We start from the raw sequence: 23,011 nt of genomic DNA, 5'->3' as shown, positions 1-23,011 counted from the left end.
CATCTAGCCCCCGGAGACCTGGGTCCTGCACTCTGGGCTCTTCCTTCTAGCCCTTAACCTTGGTCTTTGGTGAAAGCACATCCACACGCTCCCTACAGCGATCCTGTTGTCCTGTCTCCTCAATGTGACAGTTGTTCTGTTCTGACCGGGGCAAGGACTCAAGGGTGGCAAAGCCAATTTCACAATCTCCTAGCTGCGTAAGTGGTTTTGCAATTGCAAATCCCTGGAAAACAGATACACTGTATCATCTTGTTATGATCTCACAGCTCCCTTGCCCTGGGGCGTCTTTCCGCTTACTTTAAACATCCTGGGGAGCTTTTCTTAGTGACCCCATTTAAAACAGAGGACATGGGCATCATTGAGAGATTAAGCAGCTGGTCACGTAGCAAGTAGTGTGTAGTGTTGGCACTCAAACCTTGACCTCGCGTTTGCCAGTTGTCTTAGTCCATTTGCATTGCTATAGTAAGAAACTTTACAGTGGGAAGACTCTCATAAACAACAGAAATTTATTGCTCATAGTTTCAGAAGCTGGGAAGTCCCAGATCAAAGAGTCAGTAGATTTCTTGTCTGGTGAGGGCTCACTCTGCTTCATAGATGGCACCTTCTGTGTGTCCTCACATGGCAAAAGGGACAAACACAGGCTCCCTCAAGCCTCTTTTATAACATCACTAATACCATTCAATCACCCCCTAAAGGCTCCACCTCTTAATACTACTGCACTGGTGATTAAGTTTCAACATATGAATTTTGGGGACACAAACATTCAAACATGGCACCAGTCACACGTGGCCCTATGCACAAGATCTGAGGATACAGAGCAAGCAACACGGGTGTGGTGCCTTGGATTTCTAAGTCTGTATCTAGTGCAGAACACGGACGTCAGCAAGGCTTCTAAAGTCTGGTGTCAGGTGGTCAGGGGTGTGCACAGTGGCAGAGGCGTGAGGGAGCAGGTCACAGGGTGCTGCCTCAGTGGGGCCCTGTCGAAGGAAGGAGAACGGCAAGGCAGAGGAGCACCCTGCTGAAGGGTACACGCCACAGCCCAGGGCGGAACTGGGGGAGGGGGTGAGGCGGAGGTGAATATTAGACCCGGGCAGGGGCAAGGCAACCCAGGGAGATGACTTTTCCATGTGGCTGCACTCAACTGTGGCTCCAGGCTTCACCTGGGGTTGCGTGTCCACAGTCGCACAGGACTCGGCACCGATGCATGAGGTCATGGGCTCTGGGGTGAGGAGGCAGGCAGGGCCCCTTATGGGACTCTGTGGCACCCAGTTGGCCTCTGCAGGGGCAGCAGGAACCCCAAGGATGCCCTCCCTGCCCATGTGGCAAAGGCCAGTGTTGCTTCGCCTCCTGTACCATTTGGATCTCATGCTTCTAGGCATGAGAAAGTGAAACGCTGTCTACTTCTGGAAATAAGCCGTTTCCAGGAACAGAAATGGGAAGCTGCCTCATCAAACCCCTCCCGCTGGGCTGTGGGTATGGTGGGAGGAGGAGGACTTTGGTACAAAAACAGGGGAGCAGTGATTGCTGACTGACCCACCAGCCAGGGCCAGGAAGGTAGCTCTTGACTCTCAGCTTGTCACTTTCCAGCTCCTCATCCGTCTCTGGGTATTTCTCTGCTCTTTCTACAACTTCCATCTGTCACTTTATCTTTTTGGAGCAAACGGGGCCTGGTATCAGGTTTTGGATAAGCCTAGAGGGAACTGCCTCTGTCTGGAAGGGCTGTGAACACTTCCCTAGGGAAGGGGCAAAGTACCAGGAGTTCCCTTGACTTCTGATCATAGACACTCTGCTTCCAGCTGCTGGTAAGTGAGAGGGCCCGTCAGAGGGCAGCTTGGCTAAAACTGGGCTACTGTGAAGACAGTAGGAGGTGAAGCCCTGCCACGCAGGATAGCAGAGCTTTGGGTCTGGCTTGTTTCATTTCAGTGATGAATTCAGAGCAGGTCTCCCTTCAGACATTTGTCAGGTTCTGAGTACAACACTCTCAAATACTTTTGCTGCTCCAAACCCTACCAACCCACAAGTGTGGGAGGCAGTGCACCCCTCATCCACATCCCCTGGTATTAGGAGTTTTCTGATAGGGATTAATTTGGACAAACAAGGCAGGACATGCCACTCATATTCTTTAGAGACTAAGTTGGAATCTCCTGCCATTCGATGTGTAGACAGCATCCTGAGATCAGGATTGGCTGCAGGCAGTGTCTGGGATGGCCTGCAATTGTCCATCAATCAGTTGGCCAGGTTAGATCACCCAAGGAATAGGGACCTGGAGGCTGGGAGTTTAGAAATGAGGCGTCTAACTGACCTTTTAACTCCTCTAAGTTAAAATGTTGATCTGCAATCCATAGCCCTGTTCTTACCACAGGGCACTAAATCTTTCCTTTGTAGATGACTTTAATGAGTGTGTGTGTGTGTGTGTGTGTGTGTGTGTGTATGTGTTGGGCTAAGGGAAGGGGTGTGGCAGTTCCCACCGTCTTCAGAAAACGCCCCATCCAGCACATACGCTGTTGAACTGTGGAAATGTGTTGTGCTATTCGGGAATAAATCATACTGATTTTTCCCTCAGCCTTTTCTGATAATGATCAGACAGGAAAAAAGCTAGGGATTTGGTCCACATTGGTTTCTGGGCTCATGGAATTCTCTGATGTCCCAGACTCTATATCAGTGCTAAAGCCAGGTTCTACTTCACTGTAAGTACCTTTGTCTGGGGATCAGGATAATTGGGTGTGGAATGAAGTATATAACTTTGCATGGGGAATCCACTAATCTATGTTCTTCCTTCTGTGTGCCTTGGCTCATGAAATTAATTTAATGGGTTATGACCAGCATTAAAAAAACTAACAGATGAAAGAAAGAACTTTCATATAATGGAATGGAATCAAATAGAATAAGATACCAGAGTATAGAGTGGTTTAAGGCAACTCGTTTTGTAATACCTTTGATGCATCTGTGTGCAGGTGTACTTGGTTCCTATATGAAATGTATCTCTTACTGGAAGTCCCATTCAGTAAATTTAGGAAGAAGCTCCTTCCGGAGTCTGGTTCACCTTTTTTGGTATGGTTGCCACTCTCTAGTTGAACCTGGTCTCTGGGCTCCCTTTAGAAGGGCCTCCTCTTCTTCTACAAGGACTCCTCAACCCGTGTCTGGAGAAGAGTATCCAGTGATACAATCTGGGCAGGATACTCAAAGAGCAGAGCTTGGGGGCAATTGCAACTGAGGGTGACTTTGATAACCTCTGCTGAACTTCCAGGTCAGTGCTCCTGGAGGCTCATGCACACAAACACACAGGCACACTGACGCCTCCTGGAAGATAATCCAACCCCATGCAGAGTAAACCATGCCCTCCCTGGCCTGGCAGTGACACATGGGCCTGGGTAGCCACAGCCACAGAAGAATCCTGGGGCTGGGGCTCAGGCAGGTCCAGGGTGCAGCTGGTGAACCTCCACTGTGGGCACAGGACAAATGGATCATATGAGCAAAAACTGGGGCAAGACAATTGGAGCTGCGCTGCAGGGTCTACGGCTCCCTTCCATGTGGCTCAGCACTGGTGGACAGGTGGGCAGGCAGGTTTGGAGATGCTGGCTTGGTTCACAGTCATGGTCACAGAAAAAGTCTGGAAAAGTATGAGGGTTTTGTGCTAACCTCCCACACTTACTGTGGACTGTAACACCCTGCAGAGTGTGCTTTAGAATGGAGTGCATACAAGTAGGCTCCAGACTCAGCAGGTAGACAGAGTTTAGAAAGGGGAGTCAATTTATCTGTCAAATAGTAAGTTAAGAACATACACAAAATGCATTGTATTTCATTAATCAAATGAAAATACGTTAAACAACTTCTGGGTGCTAGGGGTACACTGGTAAAGAGTGTAGTGGAAATATTTTATGGTAAGTGCCAAGATTTGCATATGCATAATATGATGCCAAGCATTTAATACCAGATAAAGCAGTGCACTCTGGGAGTATTTGGGTTAAAAAATGGCCCAGCCAAGGGCCCCAGCCCCATCTTCCACCTGCATGTGCTCCTGCTGCACTCCCCTGTGTAGCTATCAGGTATAATGTTGTGGGGAAGGGGAGCGCTTCATTCCTCACCTTAACCAACCCACCAGCTGCCCATGCAGAGACACGAGGGGAGACTCTGAGAGCCAGACCTCCCTACTGCGTTCTCCTGCCAGGCTGCGGGGGGTCCCAGTCCAACCTGGCAACTATCCCACTCCTTCCTCCAGCTTCCGTAGGTTGCCTCTTCCCCTTTGTGAGTTAGCTAAAAGCAACTGTAATCTGAGTAGCATTTGATGAGAAGAAACTAGTTATTACTGTAAACCAAAATAATTATTGTTACAACTGAGTTACTTTATTTAGCAGATACCTTATTTAGCAACAGATGAAGTCAATGATCAGTTGCTGCCCTCATTATTCGGAGTGTCACAAATTCTTCCCAAGACAAGTGAGGCATCAAGAAATTGAAGACGTACATACAGCCCAAAGAACGGGGGCTCTCTGGCCCCGCTGATAGGTCCTTTCCTCACGTCTCACAGGTGGGCAGCTGCAGCCAGTTCTCTATTTCCTGGGCCCTCTTACAGGGCAAGTACTGGGCGTTGTCCTGGGCACTCAGGAGGCAAAACTGTGTGTGTGCATGAGTGTGTGAGCATGTGCCATGTGGGAGCGTGTGTGGGCATTGTGCACGCCCAGCACGAGGGCACGTTTGTGGGAGAGTGAACGTGTGTCAGCCTAAGTGAGTGTGTATCTGTGTGCACAGTATGTGTGGGAGCATGCATGCACCAAATGTGAGTTGTGTGAACATGTGTCACCATGTATGGGTGTGTATGGATGAGTGTGTGTGGGGGTAGGTGAACATGTTTCAGCCTCAATGAACACGTATGATTGTGTGTAGCAAGGAGGAATGAGTGTGTATACGTAGTGGTGTTTACATGTGTCAGCTTGAATACGTTAGGGTGTGTGCACAAGTGTCACTGTGAATGGGTGTGTGTGGGTGTGTGCACAGAGTGTGTGTGGGCATGAGTGAACATAGTTGGGCATGGGTGAGTGTGCACACCAAGTGTGAGTGGGTGTGCACAGTGCTGTGAGTGTGCAAGTATGTGTTCACACTGAGTGTGTGAAACAGGCCTGCCAGGCCATTTTAGGAGCAGAGAATCCCCTTTCAATCGGTCCAAATACCCGGCCCCGTGGGGAACCTGCAGGAGCCAGGTCTAGAGGGTAAATTGCTTAATCACTGCCCTGAAGAAGAGCAGAACATTTGAGAAGACTTCCTCCCCCCTCACTTCAGCTGGGCCCAATATGACAGTACTAACGGCAGCTGAGGGAAGGTCAAAAGAAGGCGGCTTACGTCATATGTTTTGCAGCATCTCAATATCGCTTTTCAAGTGAGCCCTCCTGCTTGGCGAGGTTAAATGTGAAACAGGAACAGACGATGACTTCAAACAGGCAACCAGAATCGGATGTTTTATGCCCTCTGGCGCCACCTACAGGAGAGAAATATATAGGTGACTTTTAAAAACCTTTTTATATATACATATGTATTTTTTTATTTCAGAGTATTACGGAGGTACAAATGTTTTGGTTGCATAACTTGCCTTTGTACTGTTTGAGTCAAAGTTATAAGTGTGCCCATCCCCCAGATAGTGTGCCCTGTACCCATTTAGGTATGAATTTATCCATCCCCTCCTCCCCCCAACCTGCTTGATTTCCGATGAATGCTATTCCCATATGTGCACGTAAGTGTTGATTGATTAGTTCCAGTCAATGGTGAGTGCATGTGATGTTTGTTTGTATATTCTTGTGATACTTCACTTAGAAGAATGGTCTCCAGTTCCATCCAGGTTAAAACAAGAGGTATTAGTTCACCATCTTTTTATGGCTGAGTAGTACTCCATGGTATACATATACCACATTTTATTAATTCACTCATGTATTGATGGGAACTTGGGTTGTTTACAAATCTTTGCAATTGTGAATTGTGCTGCTATAAACATTCAAGTGCAGGTGTCTTTTTAATGGAATGTCTTTTTTTCCTTTGGGTAGATACCCAGTAGTGGGATTGCTGGATCAAATGGTAGTTCTCCTTTTAGTTCTTTGAGGTATCTCCCTATTCCTGTCCATAGAGGTGGTACTAGTTTGCGGTCCCACCAACAGTGTTTGAGTGTTCCTATTTCTCCCATCCACACCAGCATTTGTTGTTTTGGGACTTTTTGATAAAAGCCATTGTCACTGGAGTTAAGTGGTATCTCATTGTGGTTTTGATTTGCATTTCCCTTATGATTAGAGATGCTGAACATTTTTTTTCATATGTTTGTTGGCCATTAGTCTATCTTCTTTTGAAAAGTTTCTGTTCATGTTTTTTGCCCACTTTTTAATGGGGTTGTTTGATTTTTCCTTGCTGATTTGCTTGAGTTCTTTATAGATTCTAGTTATCAGCTCTTTATCATATGTATAGCATGCAACAATTCTGTGGGTTGTCTATTTGCTCTCGTGATTGTTTCCTTGGATGTGTAGAAGCTTTTTAATTTGATCAGGTCTATAGGTGATTCTACTTGCCTGGTCTTTTCCTGGCCATAAAATATGTACTGAAAATTGTGAAGGAACAGACCTATGTCAGCGGAGAGTAATGGAATAAAAGACAAAACACCTTTGTGGGGGCATCTGGGAGACTGGGTTTGTTCTGCTACTCAAGTCCTCTCGTGACCACATTCCTGCTGACTACTGGGGGCACAACAAGCCTCAGAGGGTTCTTCAGGGGCCTCACCTTTTCCACTCCTTAAAGGAAGGCACACATTGCTTGAATAAGTGCGTTTTGCTTGATTTGATTTTAATACAGCTGTCTTTCCTGTGGTCGTCGTTGACAGAGAAAACCGTGAGCCGGAGATGCTGAGTCAGATTACCCTCATGCACCCTGTCCCTCCTAACTCACCTGCTCTTCTGCCTCTGCAGGTTCCTGCACCGCCCACTGATGTGACAGAGTTCCCTCTGTCCCCTCACGCTCCATTGTCTGCATCCTTAACCTCTGTCTTGCCACAGGGTAAGCACTGGGGTATTTTATCCAAGGCGGAGGCCATGAACATCAAGAAAGCTGTAGCGGATGGGAACTTGCCAGAGGTGGTCTCTGCCCTCAGGGAGACTCTGAAGATAGTGTCGAGGACACCAGTCAACATTGCTGTGACAGGGGACTCTGGCAATGGCATGTCCAGCTTCATCAATGCGCTTCGGAACATAGGACATGAAGGGGAGGCCTCCACTCCTGTTGGGGTGCTAAAAACCACCCAAACATGTGCCTGCTATTTATCTCCCCACTTTCCAAATGTGGTGCTGTGGGACCTGCCTGGCACAGGGTGTGCCACCAAAAGCCTGGAGAACTACCTGGTGGAAATGCAGTTCAGCCAATATGACTTCTTCATCATCATCGCATCTGAACAGTTCAGCGTGAATCATGTGATGCTTGCCAAAAGCATTGAGGACATGAGAAAAAAGTTCTACATTGTCTGGACCAAGCTGGACATGGACCTCAACACAAGTGCCCTCCCAGAAGAGCAGCTCCAGCAGATTATCAGAGAAAATATTCTGGAAAATCTCCAGAAGAAGCAAGTGTGTGAACCCCCTATATTCCTGGTCTCCAGCTTTGAACCTTTATCGTACGACTTCCCAAAGCTTAGAGACACATTGCGAATGGATCTCATAAAAAATAGGTGCCATGACCTTCTTCAAAACCTGTCCCACACCTGTGAGACGGCCATTAATGACAAAGCGACCTTCCTGCGGAAGAAAATAACCACACAGTCTCTCCACGATGCCTGTGGCATCTCGGATGCAGATGATTTGGCTGTGTGTCTGAAAGCCTACCAGTTGTTCTTTGGTGTGGACGATGAATCTCTCTGGCAGGTGGCACAGAGAATGGGGAGGACATTCACAGACTACACGAACATCATGAAGTCCTGTGATGTGCACGGTCTCAACAAAAGGGATTTGAGACTGACCTGGATGACTTGTACAGTCTTGAGGGCATTCCTTAGTCTCCTTAGGTACATCCCATGGTTAGGTGACCGCATCATCCACTACTTCAGACGAATGAAACAAATGTACTTACTTGAGATAGTTGCCAAGGACACCAAGGCGATCCTAAGAAAAGTCCTGGAAGACTCCATCATCCCACAGTGAAAGCCAACTTGGGAAAAGTCCAGCAGGCTCTTTTGTCAGGTGGCAGGAAGGACCTCTGTGGGTTCTTTTTTCAGTAGGACACCCCTTTCTCTACTCTCAATCAGAGATTTCAGTTAATATTTTCTTCTATTTCTTAGTGTCATAAATTCCTTGAAATGAATGATGAAAATTGCTTATCTTACTAGCACAAATCAGTGTGCCATTCATCTGAGGAACAATTGTGTTGTTGTTGCTGAAGTCATTAAATCAGTTTCCCAGAACCACAACTTTCGGTTGCAAAGTGGCTCGCATGTCCAGATCAGTATCTTACCCCCCTGCTTCACTAAAGTTAACATCATTCTTCTTCACTGACCCTTTCATTCTCTCTTTTGCACTTCTTTTTTCCCTTCATTTCACTGGACCCAATGAGACACACCCAGTGCGGGAGGGTATGTTGCAGTTTTAGGAGAGCAGACAGAGAGTGTGGTTGAAACTGTTCTCTGAAACTTACTCGGTGCTGGGGCCAAGTTTCCCAGGCCAAGCTGCCTGCTTCAAAGGCCCTTTCCCTTCACGGCACTCTCTACCAGGTACTTAAAAATGATCAGTATTTTGAAAGCCGATACAGGCTTGTATCATCCACGTCTCGGCAGGAAGCTTATGGCACCCTCACACTGGGTCATCTGAGAAGACTTTAATAATGAGGCTATTTTCAAGAGTAAGGGTAGGGTGCAGAGAGACCACCAAGACAAAGTGTTGACTCCAGGGCAAGGAACAGGCAAGTGGTGAGGCAGGTTGCTTGAATCTGAAGGTGGTATGTACTACAAGAGGCCCACCTGATAGGAGCTGTGGCCATGGTAGAGGTTTGCAACCTAACACCAGTGGACTAACAGGGGGAGAGGAGAAAATAAAACCTCACCCTCACTTTCCTCCCTCACAGGCTGCGAGCGATGTCCACGGGCAAAATCCGAGCAGATCCAGAGGGCCAGATACCCATTGGTATAGTCCACACGGGTCAGAGTGGAGAAGGAAAGATGGTGAACTGGTGGGGAATGAAAGAGAATCATCTCAGGAGTATACTAAAAATAATTGCAAAGCAAGTGCATTCCAATGCCATGGGCAGAGAAAATGGCAAATCACTGATCTGAACAGCAAACCCGGCCATTCATGACATCCGTGCAAAGCAGTGCACATGCCTCAGTTTATTTTTAGCATTTCCTCTCCATTACACTTTTACAAACACATCTCTGAATTAGGTATGTGTATACCATTGTTACTCCAGCTTCAGTATAGGCAGAGCTCAATTATCACCTTGTATGTACTTCTGTCCCCGAAACTGTTCCTTTTTTTTAACCTGTCCTTAGTTCAGATCATTCATTGATCAAGGACCTAAGACAAAGAGCTTGATTTCCCCCTCTTTTTTTAGCCTCATCACACCTCACCATATCCAAGCTCTATTCACTCAACATGCTAATTTTAATCACAAATATATCTCTCCCCTGCTCACCAATTCCCATCTGGATTGTAATAGTGGCTTTCTTCCTCCCATCCCTCTTATCCATTCTCCATGCCACCTCCCAGACTGACTGAGTTAACCCCTCACATGTAGGATGCCCATCAGCCCAGCATGGCTAGGAAAGTTCTATTTTTCACTGATTGTGATCATGCCATCATTTGGGTGATAAATTCTATAATCACCTTATAAGCCTCTCTTCTCTGCTTCGTATCTCCTGGAAGGGGAAGACCTGTTAGCTTAATGAATTACTCAAGAACTTCCTGTATCTCTCCCCTCATTTCCCACTACTGAGCTGGCACTTTTAGTTCTAGCAACCGCAGTCAACTTCCAGTTCCCCAGACGTACCAAGCTTTTTTGTGCTTTTGGGTTTTTGTTCATGATCTCCTCTTTACCATTGTTTTTAGCAGATTAGTACTTATCTAGAATATGTAGAATAGTAGTGTATTGTGTACGTGCAGTTTGCTAAGACAGTAGATCTTAAGTATGCTCACCCCCTCCCCCCACACACATACACCAGTGCGTGTGTGCACACAAAAGGTAATCATTATGTAAGGTGATGAATACGTTAATGAGCTTGAATGTGGTACTTATGTCACAATGTATATCTATGTCAAAACATCGTGCTATCTTGCATCTATGTCAAAACATCATGCTATCTTGCATCTTAAATATATACATTTTTGTTTGTCAGTTATACCTCAATAAATCTAAAAAAAAAAATCTCAAAGGAAACAATACCACATGTTGACCAGCCGATTGTATTCAGTGAACATTTGTTAGCCACTCGGTATGTATCGGGCAGAGAAGTAGATGTTCACATACTAAGCACAGTAGGACCAAAGCAGGATGTGAAGTGGAGGACCCCAGAGACAGATATCTTTTCATCTCCCAGCTCAATATTCCAGACAAATTCTGAATCTCTCTGTTTTTCCAGTATACTTCAAGTCTGTGTCTTTTGATCCATGTGACCTTCATAATACATCTGAGAAGAGTTTTAGCATCACCAACCCTGAGCCCAGGAGGTGAGAGCATAGACTAGAGAAAAGATCTATCTGAAGCGAAGACCACTAGTAACAGGACCACTGAGGAGTGAGCTGATTTTTTCAATGTACTTAAAAGTGTGTCCCCTATGCCATTAAACTCTTTAATTGTAAACAGATTTAGAGACATGGAGGGACAGGCTCTGTGATTGTTTAAGATTCCTTTCTCAGCCTGAGCAAGAGCGAGACCCCGTCTCTACTAAAAATAGAAAGAAATTATATGGACAGCTAAAAATATATAGAGAAAAAATTAGCCGGGCATGGTGGCACATGCCTGTAATCCCAGCTACTCGGGAGGCTGAGGCAGAAGGATCGCTTAAGCCCAGGAGTTTGAGGTTGCTGTGAGCTAGTCTGACACCACGGCACTCTTGCCCGGGCAACAGAGCGAGACTGCATCTCAAAGAAAAAAAAAAAAAGAAAAATATGACTTCTGTGAATAACGTCATCAGAATGAATGATTTATCCTAAGGAGTCAAAAGTAACGGGAAAAGGTAAGAACAAGACATCTTTAAGAACTAAAATATTTTAAAATATATGAGAAATATATATAATTCCCATAAAATAAGATAATAATAGAAGCTAATAATGAGAATCTGAGCCTAAGAATTTATAGTAATTTCAGAAGCAACCCAAAAGCTGGTTGAATGGCAGTTCTGGTTAAAAGTCATTACACTCCCACAGAGGTCAAATCGTCAAAGCAGATACACAGAAATTATACATCTTACTTAATACAGAATTTCACTAATAATTAGTGAAGGATATAAGCAAAAAGCAAGCACAAAAACAGTAACATCCATCTCTGAAAGGGTTCAAACCATCAGATTTACTTAAAAAAATCGACTTTTGCACTAGAATGTATTTTGTGCCTGAGTAAGAGATGAGTATTACCGTGTGTGTCATTTAACTGTGTGTCATAACTGTACAAGTTAGCTCTGGGAGGTCACCAAACGAAGTTTAGAGATTTTCAGTTTTTACATTCCGTCAGTCACTCAGGTAGGAAACCTACAAGACTAACTCCAATTCTCCAAGTTGTGCCCCATAATCTATAAATTCCAGACTTGTTTAAAATAAGCGATGCAAAAAGCCTACTAAAAACATTCTTAGATGAGAACTTCTTGGGTTATCTTCCTACTTGTAATTCTGTTAGAGCATTTATAGGCAGGAGAGAGTAATAGAGCTGTTGTGAGCTCTTTCCCTTTTGCAGGGACGTAGATGAACTGCAGTGCTGGAAGTAGTAGGGGATGGAATTGACATGTATCAGGTCATCATGCATTCCCCAGACACCATACTGTGCATTGTAAAGCTTGGTTTGTAGGAGGTCACCTAGTGGAAGACAATGACACATTTATGAACTTGCATGAAATGGACCTTGGACTCCAGTGAGAGTGTTTCTGACCCTCACCTCTCTTATCTCTCTCTGGGCTCAAAATTCTTCACAGTCTAAGATTTCTTTGTATGTTTCCCAGCTCTCCATCTCTGATCCACGTGTCTGTCGAGGGCCAACTGGACATATCAGGGAGCAAGGTTAAGGCAGCCGTAGAGTGTGAAAGATGAAATGAATATATTTAGGAAGAGTAGATTGGAAATAAAATTGTATCATGAACCAGTTTGCATCTCATTAAGTTCAAGCCTATTTGAACACATGCAGTACACCAGAACTTCAGTGAGGCAGGAAATTATGAACAATGTAGGCAAATTAGAGGCAAGATTCAGGAGTATACAAGTGTTCCAATGGCCCTTGATATTTAAATTTCCAAATTTGGATTTTATATACCATCTTCTCATAAGAACAAAGCAGAAAAGTTAATAATGTATATACACGAAATTTTTCCATATTATAAAGATAGTACCCAATATCAATCAAGAAAAGATGGAACACTCAATAATTATGTAATCAAAGTTTATATCTTTGGCAATTTTATTTTCAGATTGATACAATTGAAAGCAAAATGAGTTGCTCCTGGCAAATGCAAGATTGCAACTAACTTTTGCAACTAATTTTTGATAATTTTTAGTTTTGAGAAGAACCTTTCTAGTGAGGGAACTGTTACTGGAGGTATTAAGAGTATTTTATAGATTATAATATAATTGTGGCATTTTTCTGATAAGTTATTTTGAAATATAAATTTTAATACATGTAAAACTGATGTCTTATGTAATTTTTCTAAAAAAATTAGCTCTTCATACAAATAAGTTTCCCATGAGTCTGAATTTTAAGTGTAAAACTTATGCAATGGCAATTTAATGTTTTCTATAACATTTACTGTAACTTGTAGAGTTCAAATAAGAAACTGAAAGTGCCTTCAAGTTATAATGCAAAACACCTGTTTATGTTTCTCATCACTGTATCTTCAGTTATGAGGAAAAATTAACTTTTAAATTGTTTTATTACTGGTCAATTTATCAAAAGCCTTATATAAAAATAGTCTGTTAAATTGGATGATCTTCGAATTTAATTTTTTTTCTAAACCTGTGGGTATTTGCATGGCAATGATGCAGCAGTTTTCAAAATTGGAGGTTCTGAACTCTTTAACAAATTCTAAAAACTCCCTGATAAGCTTTATTGCAATGCCCAAGTGTATGTTGTTATTTTGTAATAATTTACTGACGAAGTTTACTGCCTGAGCACCCACAGTACCTGTCCTGGAGCTCATGCCAACGAGTTAATAATTATGCAGACACCATAGGAACAAGGTCCAAGATGGATAGGCCAGCCAGCCTCCCAGGTCCCTGTGCTGCTCCTCAGGCTGTGGCCACTGTTGCCACCACTGTTACTAATACTTCTGCTTCTGCCTTGAGGTCTCTCACCACAGTGGCCCTGTACACACAGAGACAGCTACCAGGGCCAAGTGCTGGGGCCTGTGCTGCTTGCCTTGCTCACTGGCCTTTTTATGTTAACTTAGTTCTTCCTCCCTATGTCTCCTGTGAACTAATTGTGAGATCTAGGAAACTGATTTTTTTAAAGGGTGTATTTAAAGTATTATATACTTTAATTTCATCCTTTCATGAGCAATCTAACATCTGTAAGGGTTTTTAAGCTTGCTCAGTGGGTGGTAACAGCCACCCATAACCTAGTGGCTTCAATCAGCAACAACCATCTATTGCTGCCCACGCGTCTGTGGGTTAGTTGGGCTCACCTGGGTAGTTCTCTGCATGGTATGAACTACAACTACAGTTACCTGAAGGCTCAACTGATTTGGAATGTCCAAGATGACTCACTGGAGGTTCAACTGACTTAGAATGTCCAGGACGGTGGCAGTTGGTCCTTGCTGTGGGCTAGGATCTTCTGTAAGGCTGTCATCTGGAGCACTTTGGTCCTCCTCCATGGGGCCTCTCCAAGTGGCTCCCTTAGGCTTCCTTAAAAGTGTCATAGTTTCAGGACAATCATACCTTTTCTATGGTGGCTGGATCCTAGGAGTACAAAACTGGAAGCTGTCAGGAGATTTTAAGGCTTAGGACGGGAACAGCACAAAATTACTTCTGCAGCACTCTACTGCTTAAATGAGTCCTGGGGCCAGCTCAGATTCAAGAGGAGGGGGCTAAAGGGGAGCAACAGAAGGAGTTGTTCCTTGGTGGTCATCAATGTAAGAGATTACCTCAGCCTCCTGTTCTTTCTCTTTCCAAATGTGCATGTTCATCATGGGTATCCTGCCTTTATTCCTTCATTGAATGTTGGGTGTGGGGGCAAATAAATTGTGATTTTTAGTTCACAGGTCTCTGAATTAAGAAAAGGTACATCTGAAACTTATGTAGAAACTATCATGAGATCCTGGACTTTGAGCCTTAGGCCAAGATGATGGAAATTTTGGTTGTGTCCCTTAAAGAAGAGGCGAGGATATTTTGCATTCTAAAGGAAAAGGGGGTAAATGTTTGTGAATATCCAGAAAAGTGGACTATGCAGATTGAGTTATTTTTCGAAACTATTTACTGTTCTTTCCTATCAGAACCCTCGAATATGGGTGTATTAGTTCATTATCGCTGCATAACAAATTACCACATAACAATAAAAAAACACATGTCTATTATCTTACAGATTTTGTGGATGAGAAGTCCTGAGTATAATTTAGCTGAGTCCTTTGCTGTCTCTCCCAACCTGTAATGAAGTTGTCGGCCAGGGTTGGCCGACAGGGTTGGTCTCATCTGAATGTTCAACTGAAAAAGGATCTGCTTCCAAGCTTACTCAAGGTATTGGCAGAATTCATTCTCTCGAGGATTTTTCATTGTTGACTGTCATCTGGGGCCACCCTCAGTTCCCTGTCCTGTGGCTCTCTCTCTTCACAGTGCAGCTTTCCACTTGCACAGTGCCTCATCCAACTCAGCAAGGAAGGGGATACACTAGTGAGGCAGAGGATATAGTCTTATGTCATGTAGTCACAGAATGACACCCCATCACCTTTGCCATAGTCGGAGGCAGGTCACAGTTCCTGCCCACATTCAAGAGGATTGCACAAGGGATGCACAACAAGAGGAGGGGACAACTGGGGACTACCTTAGAGTCTGTCTGCCACATCGGGATCCTTGCTGAGGGACAAATTAGACTCTTTGCAACATACATTTCAGAACTGACCATATGACTTATTTCCACTGATGAAGTCTTGTGGAAAATGATATGTGCTGCTTTTAAGGAGATTTAAGAATTGTCACCTTATGTGTAACCTTCTCTTTTTTCCTCTTCTCAAACAATTTCCCAGATATTCATCAGCCCTTTATGAGACTCAGAAAGCTCATAGTTGCAGAGACTACACCTGAGCACCAATTTTTTTGCTCTAGATGGACAAGTATATCCTCCTATAAAAACAGCCTGGGTCTAGACAATGACTCTTGCTTCTCTGCATGATTGGTGCCTCTCCTCTTCTTTCACGTCAGTAATTAATGTCTCAATTTACTTCTGGCAGAAAATTCATCTCTCTCATGAGTCCACAATCAAGAAGTGTGAGAGAGAGTGTATTAAATTCCAAGGGTATGATTCTCTAGAGATAAGGATTATTCTCATTCTAAGCTGATTCTAACCAGAATTTAGCCCAAGTCCTAAATCCAAATTTTACATATAACTTTTTACTTTAAAACCTAATTGGAAACCATGGTTTTTATTACTGGTTCACAGGCTTTGATGATCCCAACTCCTGAAGTTCTGGTTTTATAGCTCCACATTGGGCCCGGAAATTTACTTTTTACTCCAGGACTCCAGGTGATTTTGCTCATGGAGTAGCACAGCTGGCAAATGCATCGCGCTTCATGATTTTTGTTTAATATTGCTATTTTTTTGATGTATGAAATGTACATAGCTAGGTAGTTGTAAAAAACATATTTTGATTTCATATTTCAAATTAAATTTTTATAATTTAATTGTACTTTTTAACTTGCCTTGATAAGCTGCACGTAACTGAAGATTATCAAGCAGGAAAATCTAATGCATCCTTTTAGAAAACAAATCAATGTCTTAATTTAAAAGACTTTAAGAGGATATATTGTATGTCAATATAACTAAGTTGAACAGACTTGTCACTTTCAAAATTTGCATGAAGCCACAAGTCTGGATTGCTTATTTTATATTAAATGATATTATTAATAAATGGGATTGCAATTATTTGGCCCAATATCATAACTGTGACAAAGTATCCTGAAATTTATTACATAGAAAAAGGAAAAAAAAATAACCCCGAGCAAGGACAATGATAAGGACAAGACACCAGAATAGATTGCAGTAGAAGCTGAGAAGTAGATACGGGAAAACAAGCACTATAGGTATCTGAAGAATCCAAGTGGGTAGAATAAATCTCAACAGAGGAAGAATTCCTGGAAACTGCAAGAAGAATGGAAACATTAGACAATGATATCGGGAGCTATTGTTATTATAAAGGGAGCCACTGACACAAATTCCAACTCCCATTCTCCTTTGCCTAGTCATAAAACCCACTCATCTGGCGGCAGCATTTTACAGAGTTCTCTCCAACCCAACACCTCGTTGGAGGTGATGTGGAGAGCAACCTATGGATCAGAGTTGAGAAGCGATGCTTTCAGATGTACACAGCCACTCAGTGGGGAGTGGTAGAAATGGAGTTCACAGCCAGTTCTACCTGTCTATCCCGTGCTTTTTTTCCTTGTTGCATGTGTCTAAGTTAGGCCTTGTTGCCAATCATGCAAGATTGATGCAATCATCCAACACTAGGAAGGCATTCAAAGAAAACACTATTTTTCTTTTTTTTTTTTTCTTTTTTTTTTTGAGACAGAGTCTTGCTCTGTTGCCCGGGCTAGAGTGAGTGCCATGGCATCAGCCTAGCTCACAGCAACCTCAAACTCCTGGGCTTAAGCAATCCTACTGCCTCAGCCTCCCGAATAGCTGGGACTACAGGCATGTGCCACCATGCCTGACTACTTTTTTCTATATATATATTTTTAGTTGGCCAGATCATTTCTTTCTATTTTTAGTAGAGACGGGGTCTCGCTCAGGCTGGTCTCGAACTCCTGACCTCTAGTGATCCACCTGCCTCGGCCTCCCAGAGTGCTAGGATTACAGGCGTGAGCCACCGCGCCTGGCCAGAAAACACATTTTTCTATTTCATTTTTCTTTTGCAAGGGAGTAAGATCTCATTGATACTCTAGATACAGATACTTACTCTATCAAGGAAAGAGAGTTCAACAAAGACAGGACACAGGGAAAAGAAAATGTATTAATGGCACCATTTGTGCCATCTACAAGGTAAAAAATAGATGACCTTATTTAGGCTATCATTTAGGTAAGCAGTAATATTATCAACATTATTTTATAAATAAAGAAAGCAGAACCCTGAGAGATGAAATGACCCATCCCGAGTGCACAACTAGTGGCTTGCAGAGCTAGGATTTGAACCCAGGTGTGCTGATGGAAACCCTTATTCCCCACAGCACTGTCTCCTCTCCTAACGTTTCTATAGGCTGTAAGGACAGGTCAAGTCCCCACAAGTTACCCTTACTGGATTCCCAAACTCACAGAGAGCCTTCTCCCTGCTCACCCTGCCCCTCACTTATCTCCCTAATTCTCCTCTCATCTTTCTACAGCACCTGCCTGAGTCATGAGAAATCTCCTGTGACCTGCAAGAGTGCAGTGGAGAACCCAGGCTCCCCCAATGAGGTAGAAGGGTCAAGCTGCATCTAAACATTCAGTACAGAGATAAGGACCGACTAGGACTTTACACAAGTTTAGCAACATCCACATGCAGAGTGCTGAACTGGACTAGCTGAAGACAAGGAACTGTTACTCATTTGACCTCTTATGGCCTCAGTTTCCTTCTGGTCTCTGTGAAATGGAGAAGAAAATAATGCTGTTATTTTCCGCCTGTGACGGGCTCAAATCTGACTCTGCTCTTTAGCATCTGTGACCATTGGGCAAGCCCCTCCTCTCGGAGCCTTTGGCCTTCCCACAGTGCTCTGAGCCACAAGTGAGGGGATAGCAATTAAAACAATATGTTCACAGCCCATCTGTGAAACATTCAAAGTGCTAAGCAGAGGTAAGTGCTTACTCTTCAACACTTCCAATTGTGTTGACTTGGACTGTTGATCCAGCCTGACATATTTTACACAGCACAGTTGGGTGGTTAAAGCGATCCTGGAGCAAGATTTCCTGCGTTGGATCCTGGCCATGCTGTTTGCTAGCAGTGTGACCTTGGCAAATAACTTCAATCCTATGCTCCCTCGATTCCTCACTGCAGTGCAGGGACAATTACAGTATTTACCTCAGAGGAGTATTCTGAAGATTAAATGAATAAATACATACAAAAGGCATAAAAGTGTGCTTGGCAAAAATAATTGGTTCTATTAGAATTCATAAGAGTGGTTATCATAGGAGCACAACAGGAGAGGTGATCCCAGGTAGTGACCGGGAGGGAGGACTGGGGAAGTTGCCAGGTCCTGGGAAAAATCCGCTTTTTGACATGGGTGCCAATTTCACAGTGTTTTCAGTGTGTGATAACTTATTGTGCTGTATGCTGAAGATATTTGCAATTTTGCCTGTGTATTATATACTTCTTATAAAGGAATTTTTAAAAATAATTTCTGGTAATTCCTGGGAGGTCCTCAGACCTCCAAAGGCTGTGGACATGGTAGAGTCCAAGCCTATATCTCCAAGTATGAAGAGAAAATACAGTGCATATTCAGATTACAATAGGAATAAAGAGAAACTTGAACTAAGACGTGTGCATGTATACTTGATATCCTGAAAAGTTGTAGGTAGAAAATGGAGAACTAGAGGAGAGATCTAGTGGCCACATAGGGTGGTGAGATTTGCTAGGCTAGATGGTGGGGGACGGGTCTTGGGTTCACCTTTCTCTCCTTGTCCCCTCCCCTGCACTCAAAAACCCTTTGCGACTGTTGCATGGCTCTGTGATGCAGGTCTGGAACTCTAGACTTAGAGAGGGTGTTTTCTGTGCTCGGCTAACTGAAGTAGCAACGCACTTTAGATAACAGAGAACTTTGGATGGTTGCTTCTGCTCAGTGAGCCCTGGGGCATTGGTTCCATTTTTTCCTATGGAGCTGGAGTCATCATTCTGTCTTGTTACCACAGTCAGATGTATATATATTTCCCATTGTTTGAAAAAAAAAAAAAGCCAGGGACATCAATCAGGTAAGGGAACCCTAAGCTCAGCCTTTTTCTACTCCCCCTCTTCCAAATCAATTATTGGAATGGAGAGATATCAGGAATGGGAACTCTAGGGAGAGATTAGGGCATCTTTGTCTAGGAGAGCAAGTTAGGTGGGCAAAGGGTAGAGCGGGGACTAGGGCTTCTGTTAAAAGTTCACAGCTCTGCTGGGCGCGGTGGCTCACGCCTGTAATCCTAGCACTCTGGGAGGCCGAGGCGGGCAGATCCTTTGAGCTCAGGAGTTCGAAACTAACCTGAGCAAGAGCGAGACCCCCGTCTCTACTAAAAACTAAAAAGAAATTAGCTGGACAACTAAAAACATATAGAAAAAATTAGCCAGGCATGGTGGCGCATGCCTGTAGTCCCAGCTACTGGGGAGGCTGAGGCAAGAGGATCACTTGAGCCCAGGAGTTTGAGGTTGCTGTGAGCCAAGCTGACACCACGATACTGTAGCCAGGGTGACAGAGCGGGACTCTGCCTCAAAAAAAAAAAAAAAAGAAAAGAAAAAAGCTCACAGCTCATCTCCCTAGGTGTGGTGAAAAGTTGCAGGGTAAAATCTCAAACACTGTGATTCTTGGGGCAGGGGTTGGTTCATAGAGTTCCGGACACCTGAGGGGAACAAGCCTTCAGTGCTTGCTTAGCAGCTGCCTTCCCATTATAGATGACTGTGGGCCAAGCCTCTCCTCTGTGCTGGGCTGAGCTGGAGAGCAATGTCTCTGCTCATGGAACAGAATCCTATGGCATGGAACATACTTGTGCTTAAAGATGTGAGATTCTGCAAAAATCAAATCACAGTAGATAACAGACTTAAACCTAAGGTATGAAACTATTAGAATTGTAGAAGAAAATGTGGGAAAAACTCTTATAGACATTGGCCTAGGCAAAGAATTTATGAAGAAGACCCCAAAGGCAATCACAGCAACAACAAAAATAAATACATGGTACCTGATTAAATTAAAAAGCTTCTGCACAGCCAAAGAAACTGTCAGGAGAGCAAACAGAGAACCTACAGAATGGGAAAAAATTTTCGCATGCTACACATCCGATAAAGGGCTGATAACTAGAATCTATTTAGAACTCAGAAAAATCAGCAAGAAAAAAATCAAACAACCCTATCAAAAAGTGGGCAAAAGACATGAATAGACATTTTTCAAAAGAGGGCAGAAAAATGGCCAAAAAACATATGAAAAAAGGTTCAACATCTCTAATCATCAGGGAAACGCAAATCAAAACCACAATGAAGTATCACTTAACTCCAGTGAGAATGGCCTTCATCAAAAAGTCCCAAAACAATGTTGGTGTAGATGCACATCATCTGGGGGATGGGCATGCTTGAAGCTCTGATTCGGGGAGGAGGGGGCAAGGGCAATATACGTAACCTAAACTTTTGTACTCCCATAATATACTGAAATAAAAAAAAATTAAAAAAAAACAAGATGTGAGATTCAGTGCCCCTTCAGATATAGGACTACTATCTGAAGTAGCAATTGACAACCACAGGCATTAAACCATTCTTTGAGTTTGACAAAGGCGAATCTGTAGGCAATACATCAACTTTAAAAATGAATAACATGGCAGAAATACAGAACTCAAATCAACATAGAATGTCACACCATTCATTAATGATGTATGTCTCCTGCTTGGTTAGAATGGGGAGAGTGAGAAATGGGTCCCACCTCTTTTTCTTCTTGTCTTTTAGTATCAGCTTGGTGGCAGGAAGAGAAACAAAGTGAGAGTTTTAAAAGCTAAGCTTTTGCTATTCAACACAGGGCTCTCCCAGGAACAATTGTACATCTCTTTTCATGAGGTCTCAGGTCTACAATTGCTAAGAACCTCAGTTCCTAAAGCCAGTCCTCAAAAATCATCTCTTGGAGGCAAGACACATAGAAAGTAAGTCAAAGCCTGGGAGACTTCAATCCCCACGGGAATTAAACACTGACGGAACTGGGCAATGGGTCTTGCCCATGAGGTGGTGGTGTCAGACTTAGTAGAAGTATTATAGGTTGTTCTGGAGGCAACATATTGGGGCCTGACTTTGTACAAGTTGTTAACTTCCCTAAGTTTCAGACTTTTCCTTTGAGAGAGCATCTGGTTTATCAATATCACAGGATTGTTCTGATAATCCCCTGGGATAAAGTGCATGGAAGCACTTTGTTAATCACAAAGCCTTATACATACATTAGCCTTACTATTTTGTTATTGATCTTTTTGACATTAAATCCTAATTTCTGGAGGCTCTCAGGCCAAATTTTAAAATAATATTTTCTCAGTTGAACATTCCACTGAGCCCCCTGTGGAATTAGTGCAAGAAAAGGAAGTCCACCTGAGGAGGAACTCAAGTCCCAGGCAGAGTTCAAAGATACGTTTCCCTATGACTACAAGTCTTCCTACATACCTGAGGAAATGAAAGGGCCGCGGACCACATCTTGATGCCTTCAAGTAGACTCCTGAGTTGCTGAATGCTCAAACAATAGGCAGGTCACAGACAGAATCACAAAACCCATGAAAAAGGTGTGAGGTACCACAATGAGCAATTGTGCTTAAAGCAACCCAATTCCACGCTCCTCGGGGAGTCTGGAGCCAGGACACCAGGTCCAACAGGCCATCCTCACACCTGTCCCGGGAGCTGTCTCTGGGTGGGGGAGGGGAGAATGTTTCTTCTGGTCATTCATAAAGTCCTCTGGCTTTCTTCTTGCCTAGCCTGTACTTATTGCTATACATTTCCCTCTGTTATAGGTTTAGGCAGAATTGATTTTGTGAATGGTATGCAGTTAAGTGTAAGTTTTTATTTATTTTTTTACCCATATGGATAACTGCACCAGAAACATTATTGAAAAGACCATTTTTCTCCCACTGTTGGAGTGCCAACTTTGTCATAAGTGTCTACAGGTAATTGTCAGTTTCTGGACTCTCTTACACCATTGATCTATTTGACTAACCAAGTGCAACAGTACATTGTCTTAACTACCATTGTTTTATAGAAGTCTTACTCTGGTAAATTTTCTAAACTTGCTCTTCAAAAGGGTCTCAGCTATTCTTGTCTTGGAGTATTTCCATATATAATTTTAGAACCAAGTTGTAAATTAAAAAAAAAAGTTTATTGAGGTCTTGATATGAAGTGTGTTGAATATTTAGAAAACTGATCTAACATTCTCAAGGAATGTTGAAGGATATGACTAATTATATGTGTTAGATACACCATTAGGGGCAATTATATGATGTTCTGATAAAGAATTATGTAGAACGGAGCATCAGAATAAGCCTGATATAGAATTATATAAAATAAGACATCAGAGTAAGCTCAATAGAACTACTGAGGAAAACTGAGTATCTGCCATTTACTAACAGGGGGATGATCTATAACAACTGTAGCTTTAATTCCACATAAATAGTGCTAAAAATCCACTAGAGCTTTGTAGCCACATGTTGGCCATCTGGTACATGGTATTTTTATACACAACCCTATATTTATGAACAGGTTTGCTCCTCTGTGTTTCAACTTCTTTTTCCACTCCCAACAATATAGAAATCACTTTAGGGGGGATTGAGATATTTAATATTGAGTTTCTACATCCTTCACAGGTGGGCCCTCTCCCCTACAGAGGCTCTCACCCAGAGGAGCCCTGCCTTTTCACAACATACAGTTCAACCATGCAAGAAGGGGATCAGGTAGTTAAGAAATATAAAGGAATCAAGCAGGAATTAT

At 43.2% G+C, this 23,011-nt stretch overlaps 1 protein-coding gene across 1 annotated transcript; it reads left to right on the top strand.

The window, feature by feature from the left end:
* The first annotated feature begins 6,867 nt into the window (after positions 1-6,867).
* On the top strand, positions 6,868-8,365 carry IRGM (immunity related GTPase M). The gene has a single exon (XM_045552698.1). It carries the CDS (start codon positions 6,873-6,875, stop codon positions 8,157-8,159), a length of 1,287 nt encoding a protein of 428 aa, XP_045408654.1. The 5' UTR covers positions 6,868-6,872; the 3' UTR covers positions 8,160-8,365.
* Positions 8,366-23,011: the final 14,646 nt, after the last annotated feature.

This window comes from Lemur catta, chromosome 5 (assembly GCF_020740605.2).
Source record: "Lemur catta isolate mLemCat1 chromosome 5, mLemCat1.pri, whole genome shotgun sequence".
In the NCBI taxonomy this organism is placed as follows: domain Eukaryota; kingdom Metazoa; phylum Chordata; class Mammalia; order Primates; family Lemuridae; genus Lemur; species Lemur catta.
This window is presented reverse-complemented; position numbering and strand designations above follow the sequence as displayed.